Genomic DNA, 10,569 nt, shown 5'->3' on the forward strand with positions numbered 1-10,569 from the left:
CTGAGAATTAAGGCTGAAGGAGGGGAAGTGGAGAAGGGAAGTGGTGCAAAGGGAGTCTTTATGCGCTTCCAAAAAGAGGATGTGGTCGGACTTCCAGAGGTCACACAGTCAGTGAACAACATTTGATGTGGACTTGCACACTTCATCCGTGGGACATCTCATCAGCCGTCCTTTTACAACAATCAAGTTTCTAGCTCTCGTGATTGAAGAAAAAAAATCAACACATTGGGAGATTTAACAGCTGAGCTATAGGTGTGGTCATGCCCTTACTGGTTACAGGGGACCCCCCCTTCCACCTTTAGATGGAAATCCGTTCAAGTTATAGTCTCCATCCCTTATCTACAGTACAGTAGAGACAGGTACAGGCAGACAGGCGCAAGGGCTACAATCCTTTGGATGTTCTCCTGGATCTACGAAGCTGCTTCCTATCGAGTCAGGCTACCGGTTCATCTAACTCAGTATTAAATACACTAATAGGAAGTAGTTCTGGATTTTTCTCTTGAAAAAAGAAAAAAAATGGAGATGTCAGGAATCGAACTCGGGACTTTCTTCAGGCAGAGCCGCAGCCTTTGGTTGCTCAAGCCCCATTGAAGTGAATGGGATCTGTGCGTACTCCTAACACATCTCCTGTTTATTTCTGTGGAGTTGGTGCAGGCAACTTCCTCAAGGGGTTGGGACCTGTCCTAAATGGCTTGAGTTGGGCCTGAACCCTGAGACTCTACTGTCAGGGCCAGCCTTTCAGTGTGGAGGAGTGAGCTGGCAAATATTGAATGTCATTAAATACTGGCTCAGTGTTTATTTTAATGTATGGAACGGGGTCCATGTGTGTCAAGCCAGCCTTCATCACTGTTTCCAATGTAGCAATGTTTCTCAAACTGTGAGTCGGGACCCACTAGGTGGGTTGCGAGCCAATTTCAGGTGGGTCTCCATTCATTTCAACATTTTGTTTTTAATAGATTAGACTTGATGCTATCCTGGTATGTGACTGCATTTGGGGAAATGTGACAAACGTATACTTTGAACAAGCTACTATGTATATTGTTTTAACAATGATAGTCAATGGGACTTACTCCTGGGTAACTGTTGGCAGGATTACAGTCTAGGATTGTTAAAAATTTTCCTGCTTGATGATGTCACTTCTGGTCATGACATCACTTCCGGTGGGTTTTGATAGATTCTCATTCTCAAAAGTGGGTCCCGGTACTAAAAAGTGTGTGAGTACCACTGCAATGTAGGATAGAAATCTAGGTAGGGGTGGAGCTCTCCTTAACAACTGCATATGCTCAATGAGGCTTATTCCCAACAATGTGTGCTTATGACTGCAACCTGATTTGGTGATGAAGCAAAAAAAAGTCTGTTGATGAGCGCTGAGAAGCCCCCCCCCCCATGGGCAGAGCTCTCTGCGCACGTACAGAAATTCTGTAATCACACTACACAAGAGTAGACTTTGGGTATCTGTTTTCCTGGGAATCTCAGCTTTTGTTGTAAAAGAGAAAATCAAGCTTCTAGCCCTTATGCTGACAAAAAATCATGCTGAAAAGGGGTGGAAAATTTTAGGAGGAAAAGTTGAGGATCCCAGAGGGAGAGGCCGAGCAAGACTTTCAGGTGTCAGAAATGAAGGTGTCTACCTGTGCCTTTCCTATTTCCTTGTCTCTTCTTTAATTAGCTGAAGCAGAATAAAGTATGAACAGTGAGAGGCTAAATTTCTGAATGAACACAAATCACAGCATTTGGCCAGTGATGGCACAATCTTACCAGCATTTGGTGCACAATTTTTTGTTTTAAACGCACAGTGTACATGATGGATCTGCCTGGTGGGTTCTCGCCTCATCCCAGCAGGGCAGCTCCTGCTAAGAGCACAATGGAGCAAGTCAGTGGACCGGCACATCCTGTGCCTTCTATCAGACATTGGCGGCAATTGGTACTTCCTCAAAAGCCGACCTGAAGACCTGCAACAGGGACCTCCTCACCACATCCTGGAACTCTTGCCCTGCAAAGACATAGAGCAGAGGGTTGATGCAGCTGTTGAACATGGCCAGGCACTTGGAGAGGGGGATGGCCACCAGGCGCACAGCATCTGGAACGATATCCACAGAGATCCTGGCCAAAGCCAGGGCGTGGTAGGGCAGCCAGCAGAGAAAGAAGCAGAAGATCACCCTGGTGACCACCAGCAGAGGCCTGCTGGACTTGTTGAGCTTCTTCTTGTGCATGGTCACCACCAGGATGGTATAGGAGATGGAGATAACCAGAAGGGGGAGGAGGAACTGGTAGAGAAAGATGCAAATGGTGAGGACTTCGGCTTCCTGCCAGTCCTGAAAGATGTCCAGGTTGTTGCAGGAGCTCCGGTTGTTCATCTCCACTGAGACCTCGGAGAAGAAGTAGGAGCTGGGAACGAAGAAGGCCAAGGAGAGGAACCAGAGGAACCCACAAGCCATCCACATTAGCCGTGGAGTGCGGTAGTTCTGGCACCAAACAGGTGCCACCACAAGAACACAGCGGTCCACGCTAATGCAACTGAGCAGAAGCACTCCACTGCACAGGCTCAGCCCAAAAAGGCAGTTGGCCACCTTGCAAGCCACCGAACCAAAGGGCCAATGCAGATCCAAGGCCAAGTTCAGCACCGTGACAAAGATCAAGGAGGTGGATGCCAAGTCGGCCAAGGCCAAGTTGAAGAACCAGACTGTGTTGGACGTCCAGCGGAGCTTCCAGCTGATGACCCACAGCACGACCCCATTGCCAGTCACACCAGCCAAGAAGATGATACTGAAGACCACCGCGGTGGTGACCTTCACAGCAGTGTGAGCTGAGGTTTCCCCAAAGAGCAGAGGGGATGAGGTGTCATTGGCTGCTGGGATTGTTGACATCTCCCTGTCAATGAGAGAGAGAGAAGATAAATGTCAAAGAGACTCTCTCTGGATTGGGTTACATGGATCAACCAAGAAAGCTGAAGAGAAGGAGAGTTGGGGGGGGGGCTAGCTTGTCTCCTGGAAACCTCAGCCCCCTTTTCTAATGGGATAACACCAACACCTTGCAGCAAGCCTTGCAACAGTGCAAAAGGTACGTACAACAAGATCTCACTTAAAGTTGTCAACAGATCCTTGAATCTGCAACTTTAAGCAAAATGACTTATAACGCAACCAATTTTACTTGCTACCCATGAGGCATTCTGGGGCATGACAAGCCCAAGGAAGTGGGTCATGGGGCCCTACAATGTGCAACTGCGAAGAACATGGAGGTCAGAAGATTAAGAATCGCTGACCAACTTTAAAACAAAACAAGAGAGGGCTTGCCTGTGCATTTTTACTGAGAAGGAAGGAAGGCCCACTGTTTTCCATAGGATTTATCCCAGGTCAATCTTCATAGGATTGTGGCCTTAATGGAAAAGGGGGTAGCCTGGCTCTCAGGTAGCCTTTAGGAAAGACAATGACCTAGAGCAGCAATTTTCAACCTTTTTCATCTCGTGGCACACTAAAATTCTCAAGGCAAGAGAATTTTGCCTTAAAAAAAAAAAAAGACACTAAAACTCTCAAGCGACATCATCTGGTTTTTGACAGTTGACAAGGCATACCCACTGTTAATGGGGGGCTCACATCCCCCATTGGCCCCACTAATAAATGACCTTCCCCCAAATTCCTATGGCACACCTGTGGACCACTTGTGGCACACCAATGTGCCACGGCACAGTGGCTGGAAATGGCTGGCTTAGAGAGTCATAATGACATATATGGCCTTAGGCAAATGTCTCAGCTGTCCTCATGCTGAGCCTGATCCATTTCTCCTGTCAGATTTGCTGAAAAAGAAAAGAGTCTCAAAGGCAGCACCTGAGCACTGTTGCTGTAGTGCTAAAGGATTGCAGGCAGTCCTGTTGGGTGTGCTACTGGTGTTCTTCCAACCCTGTCCTCCAACTCCATCTATGACCACCACCCCCCTTCTTCAAAGCTCCTCCATTCATTACAGTGTGAGCAGCTGCAAGTTGAAAGGTGTTGGGCCAGTCTTAGGCTTTGAGTCTCTTCCAGGCCACGGAGCGCATGAAGTCGCAACTAATAGCAATGGGAGTAATTTGAGGAACCAGGACACCGGGGTTCTTTTCTAAGTTACCGTAAGCTCTGTAGTCAGCTCCACCATCCTCTCCCTCGCACCCACCCCCTTTGCAGCAAGCTAGCCTTTTCTCTCTCCATAATTGAAATGGAGGGGAGGAAATTCAAGGGCAAACTCAGTTGCTCTGGTTACAGCATCGTTCTCTCTGCAGCTTGGAAAATTACACAGAGAAGGGTGGGGAGGGTCAGTGACTGAACCTCTGCAAAAGCCGGGAAGTTGTTAAGGAGTCTTTTGTTACCACAGAATTGAGGCCTGACCATGAAAGTTGGATGGCCAACTTGAGTCACTGGTTTTGAGGACCAAGAAGAAGAGCGTAGAGACAGATGCTCACATTTGGCCCACGGGCACAAACCAAGAGGGATCTGCCTCTGACGTGCATCCTTGGTGAGATGCAGTTCCTATCAACAGCACTTGTGTGGGGGGGGGTGTCCTGGGGGGCCCATGCTCTGTGTTAAGTAGCATTGGGACCCAAGATACAGGAGAATGATAAATTATTTTTCACATTTTATACCGCCCTTCCTCCAAGAAGCTCAGGGTGGTGGCCATGGTTTCTCCCCTCCTTTTGTTCTCACCACAACCCTGTGAGGTAGGTGAGACTGAGAGAGAGAGAGAGAGCACGTGACTGCACCCAGGTCACCCAGTAAACTTTGTGGCTAAGCTGGAATTTGAACCTGGACCTTCCAGGTCTAACTCCCAAACCACTACACCATCCTAGCCCCAAATTAACTGGAAGGGGAGGGCATCCACTCTCTCCCTTTACAAGCTGGAAATGTAGAATTTGGTGTGTGATTCTTGGTTTGTGTTGAGATTCTAGAGGTATAGGTACTCGCATTTCAGAATGCAGACCCTGCTGATTCAGATGGTGAGTGTGTTTAAACGGAGGAGAACTTTTCAGTTCGGCTTGTCTCCCACCTGCTTTGGATGAGCTCAGCTCAGTGACGCACTCCTGTTACACAAGGCTGCTGTGGCAGTGTTGACATAGCTGTTGGGGTCAGTTGTATAGGGGGATAGCTGGAACTCGGAGTGGCTGCTATTGAGCAATGGCTCTAAGAGATAACTGCCTGGGCTGTTTGACAGACAGATGCACCTAGACGTCCTCTTTACCTCTTAGGTAACAGGTGCTAATTCATCTCTTGCTTGAAACCAGATGCATGCAGGCCAAGCCCATCTGGGATATGTGCACCAGGGTAGTGGGGAGAACCTTAAGCCCCCCGCCCCCCCCATTGGTTGGGGATGTTCCTGCAGCATCCAAGGCTACTCTTAGCTTTTGTGTGGATGTTGTAGAAGTGGAGAGAACTGGCAGTGTTTGTTTCTTAAATCCAGCAGAGGGCTTTGGGGTTGCAAGGCAGCCATTCAACAGGTGCAGCTTTCTTTTGTCCCGCTCCACCCTGTTGAAGTGGCGTCCCTTAGGCAATTGTCAAGAGCTCTTTTTAGAAGGGGAGGGAGAGAGATCTTGCAGCCTGATCCTAGACGCATTTTGTCAGAAGTTTTATACGAGTTTGTTTTAGTTTTTAAATATTTCTGCATGGCTGTAATTCGGTGCACAGTTACTGGAGAGCAAGTCCTGTTAAATTAGTAAATTAAATTACTTTTGCACAAACCAGCCAAGGAATTGAATGCTTTTGTCCCCCCTTTTCAACTTGAGAATGTCACCTTTTTGCAATAAAATGGGCTTATCCTATTTGCAAAGGAGCGCAGTCTTAGCTCTGATGGAAGCCTGGGTTTCAAAGGCAGACATTCAACAGCTGGTACTACTCTCTCAGCTTTCCATTGCCATGCTGGGGTGGGGGGGCAGGCTATGACACACTCTAAGAACATAAGAACAGCTCCGCTGGATCAGGCCATAGGCCCATCTAGTCCAGCTTCCTGGATCTCACAGCGGCCCACCAAATGCCCCAGGGAGCACACCAGATAACAAGAGACCTGCAAGGCCTCCTGGGAATTGTAGTTTAAGAACATAAGAACAGCCCCACTGGATCAGGCCATAGGCCCATCTAGTCCAGCTTCCTGTATCTCACAGCGGCCCATCAAATGCCCCAGGGAGCACACCAGATAACAGGAGACCTGCAAGGCCTCCTGGGAATTGTAGTTAAGAACATAAGAAGAGTCCTGCTGGATCAGGCCATAGGCCCATCTAGTCCAGCTTCCTGTATCTCACAGCAGCCCACCAAATGCCCCAGGGAGCGCACCAGATAACAAGAGACCTGCACGGCCTCCTGGGAATTGTAGTTAAGAACATAAGAACAGCCCCACTGGATCAGGCCATAGGCCCATCTAGTCCAGCTTCCTGTATCTCTCAGCGGCCCACCAAATGCCCCAGGGAGCACACCAGATAACAAGAGACCTCATCCTGGTGCCCTCCCTTGCATCTGGCATTCTGACATAGCCCATTTCTAAAATCAGGAGGTTGCGCATACACATCATGGCTTGTACCCCTTAATGGATTTTTCCTCCAGAAAGTTGTCCAATCCCCTTTTAAAGGCGTCCAGGCCAGATGCCATCACCACATCCTGTGGCAAGGAGTTTAACTCTGAAGGTAAAGAGGAGAAAGGCACATTAAAGGGTTAAAGGAACAGGACCACATTTTGTTAACTTCCTCCTCGTTTTTTGCTTTTTGTGTGGATGAAAATGGGTGAGAAGCAGGGGTCGTTCCAGATGCAGTAAGAAGGCATGGGCTTAAAGGCAGAAAGCCAACCCGTTGGGTTGAATCTTCCACAGGAGGGAACTGCACCTGTTGAACTCCTGCCTGTTAGGTCCTTGCTGGAAGATGCCAGGGCCGTGCGAGACTTGTTGGAGCTCTGCTCATTTCTGCCCTCCGCAGAAGGGGGCTGCACCTGTTGGACTCCTGCCTGTTAGGTCCCCGCTAGAAGATGCCAGGGCTGGGCAAGGCTTGTTGGATTTCAGCTCAGTTCTGCCCTCCCGCTGTTCATTCCCCAAGACGCCTCCTACGGACACCCCCCCCCCTCCGCCACTGCCTTTAGCAGCGCTTTCTTCATCAGGCTCATTAAATAAGCCTCCCCCCATTGGGGAGGGGGCGATCATGAAGCCCCTTCGCCAGCCTCCTTTACTGCCTCTTCAGGGAGCGCAATAATCACACATTAGGATGAGCAGACGAATTCCCTGGCCAGGTTGGGTGCCAGGAGGCGCCTGGGGAACCACCCGCCACGTGCTTCGAGGGCTTGTTAAGGGCACTAATGGATGCGCGCCCGGCTACCCGCGGGCCGTGCCAGCGCACCAGCAGAGGCGCGCCGTGGTTGCATTAAGGAGCTCGTTTATTAAGCGCTCGAAGCTTTAATTGAGGCTTGAGAACACCAAGTCCTGGCAGTTCCGCGCTAGCCACTAGGCGCCGCTGCCATCTGGGGAGGGGTGGCCGCGGCCACAAGGCTTTAAAGAGGGAAGGGCAGGTCAGAACAGCAACAGAGCTTTGCTGGGTCAGGTCAATCTGATACTCTGCCCCCCCCCTGAACCTGGAGGGGCCATGACTAAGCAGGGATTAAGAGGCTAGTCCTCTTTATTTAAACCCCCCACCCCAGGCTACTGACTTGCTGCCAAGTCCTGGCAGTTCCGCGCTAGCCACTAGGCGCTGTTGCCATCTGGGGAGGGGTGGTGGCCGCCACAAGGTTTCAAAGAGTGAATGTCAGGTCAGAACCGCAACAGAGCTTTGCTGGGTCAGGTCAATCTGATACTCTGCCCCCCCTGAACCTGGGGAGCCATGACTAAGCAGGAATTAAGAGGCTAGTCCTCTTTATTTAACCCCCCCACCCCAGGCTACTGACTTGCCACCAAGCCTCAGGCTTTATCCCTTAGACCCCATTCTCATGCCTGCCACCTCCCAGTTTGCAAGCAAGAGAATCTGGGAGGCTGTGAACCCTGGCACTCTAACCACTAGCCCTGCTGGCTGTCACTCATTCATCCCTTAAAAAATCCTGCTTTCCGGTCACAATCCCCTAGGTTAGTGGTTCTCAAACTTTTACCACAGGGCCCCGCTTTTGAGAATGAGAATCTGTCAGGACCCACCGGAAGTGATGTCATGACCGGAAGTGACACCATCAAGCAGGAAAATTTTTAACAATCTTACACTTACCCTGGAGTAAGCCCCATTTACTATCATTGTTAAAGCATATGCATTGTAGCCTTTTCAAAGTACAGATCTGTCACATTTCCCCAAATGCAGTCAGGTACCACGGCAGCATCAAGTCTAATATATTCAAAATAAAATATTGACGTGAATGGGGACCCACCTAGTGGGTTCCAACCCACAGTTTGAGAAACACGGCCCTAGGCTAGTGCCATCACCTCTGTGATGGCTTTAACCATTGAACCCCATTCCCATGCCTGCCAGTTTGCAAGCAAGAGAATCTGGGAGGCTGTCAGCCCTGTACTGTAACCACTAGCCCTGTTGGCTGTCACTCTTTGGTCCCTTAAAAGATCCTGCTTTCCAGCCACAACAGAACAACCCTAGAATGGAATGGCTCCAACAGTTTCCAAGGAGTCAACTAGGTCTCAGTATTGCACTGAAAGGAGAGTCACAGTGCTTTCCCCTGAGGGCCCCCCCCCCCCCAAAAAAGGTACAGATTCATCTCTGGCCAGGAGCAGAACTGGGACCCACTTTTTAAAAAGGCACTCTATTGGGACCCACCTAGGTTTACCAGAGTTTTTTTAAAAAAAAGGAGATCAAGAAAGTAATATTTTATTTTTAAGTAATAACAATCAGAAAAATCACCCTGAAATATTTATCTTCCTATATTTACACATGCTTGCAAACTGCAGGAGCTGAGCTCTTTGTAGGGTAATTAGTAGCTATAGTATCTCAAGCCTCAGGGCTTGAGACAATTAGTTTTCTGATCTTTCCATCATCCTTTGCCAACCCACCCAAAATCAGGTTGAGACCCACCCACAGTTTGGGAACCCCCAGATTCATCAAAGTAGTATCTAGACTGTAAGCGCACTGGGGCAGGAAGGTGTCCTTTCTCTTTTAGTATCTCTCTGATGTATATGTACATGGCGCTAGATAATGATGATGATGAAGATAGGTTCAAACAGCAGGAATCCTATAACCATATCTATCTCTGATTCCCAGGATTTTGGCTAGATCCCAAATTGCAGACTATAACCACCCAGCATAGACTGTGATGGAGTATGATGATGATGATAATACCCTTATATTATTAGTTCGTTCCACCTATATAAATTAAACTAGTGAAGTACAATGTTAATTAGTGAATTAAAATGAGCTATTAGTTCATTCCACCCATATAAATGAACTAATAGAAAAGGCAAGGTGAGAGGGAAGCAATAGATGATTATTAGATGATTATTCTTATTCTTTTTTGTAATTTTTTTTGGCACAGATGGAGGGGGGAATCTAAAATATGTAGGGGGGGTTGCCACCCTCCCTTTTTGGATGCAGGTCTAACCTGTTTGGGGAGAGCTGATTTAAAAGAAGTTGTATGTCTCTTTCAGGATAGCTATGGAAAGGCTATGTTAGCATTTGATGATTAATAATAAATAGTAATCATAGAATAATTAGGTGGAGGGGCAGGTTGGACAAAAGGGAAGCAGGGAGAGCTCTGGATCGAGGAGTCTTACCTTGATGCTGGCATGGTCTGTCTCTCCAACAGGTTACAGTGGCTGTCTTTCCCGGGTCTGGCAGTCTTCCCCTATGTCCATCTGTCAGGTGAAAATGTAGGTGACTCCCCAGACCCCCAGGGTGGGTGACACTGTTTGATTCAGACCCAGTTGCACTATCTGAGCTTTGGGCAGGGCTGCGGTTTCTCCAGAGAAGCCCTGGGAGTCTGCAAAGAAGTGTGAGAGAAGCGGATTAGCTGTTCTTTAGCTTGAGCTGCGTGCGAGTGAGAAGGGGAGAAGAAACCAGTGCTGAAGCTGGAGGGAGTGAGCAGGTCTATCAGCAGAGATACTCAGCTACCTAACAGGCTCAGAGTAATGAGTAAAGGATCTCCGTTCTTCATGCTCTGAAGGCATCAGTCAGTTCCACTCATCCTAGGTTCTTTTTCTACCTCTCTTGCAGCTTGAACGCTCTAGTGTAGCATATAGAGGCTGACCAAGAGCTAGGAAGTGGCGGTCACGGGTTCAAGTGTCAGGTCAGCCACAAACTCCATGGATGGTAGATACCGAATTGAATGCTGCTTTAGGGACTCTTCAGAGCCAAAAAAAGCAGGATAAAGGATGCATAAATAAATACTGTAACAATACACTTCCCCAGCCTATCAGTCATTTTATTCGTTTATTTCTGGGTTTCTAAAAATGTCTAGGTTTTCCTTCACAAAGCTGCTTCTGATGAGAAATCACATGACAAATGCATAAAAATAAACATTAAAAATGTTGTCCTATGGGCTGATCGCACCAGCCTACCTTCCAGGGCTGTTGTAAATAAGAGTCATTGAAATGTTTGTGAAGCGCATAGAGCATGAGAGGAAAGAAGCATTAGGCCAGCATTTTTGAACCAGTGTG

General features: G+C 48.3%; 1 protein-coding gene across 1 annotated transcript; it reads right to left on the reverse strand.

The window, feature by feature from the left end:
- Positions 1–1,855: 1,855 nt before the first annotated feature.
- On the reverse strand, positions 1,856–9,753 carry LOC136661715 (chemerin-like receptor 1). The gene is made up of 2 exons (XM_066639094.1): positions 9,688–9,753; positions 1,856–2,868 (listed from the first exon to the last, which is right to left on the reverse strand). The coding sequence occupies exons 1-2, from the start codon at positions 9,699–9,701 to the stop codon at positions 1,902–1,904; spliced, it is 981 nt and encodes a 326-aa protein (XP_066495191.1). The 5' UTR covers positions 9,702–9,753; the 3' UTR covers positions 1,856–1,901.
- Between the last annotated feature and the right edge of the window lie 816 nt (positions 9,754–10,569).

This window comes from Tiliqua scincoides, chromosome 10 (genome assembly GCF_035046505.1).
Source record: "Tiliqua scincoides isolate rTilSci1 chromosome 10, rTilSci1.hap2, whole genome shotgun sequence".
NCBI lineage: Eukaryota > Metazoa > Chordata > Lepidosauria > Squamata > Scincidae > Tiliqua > Tiliqua scincoides.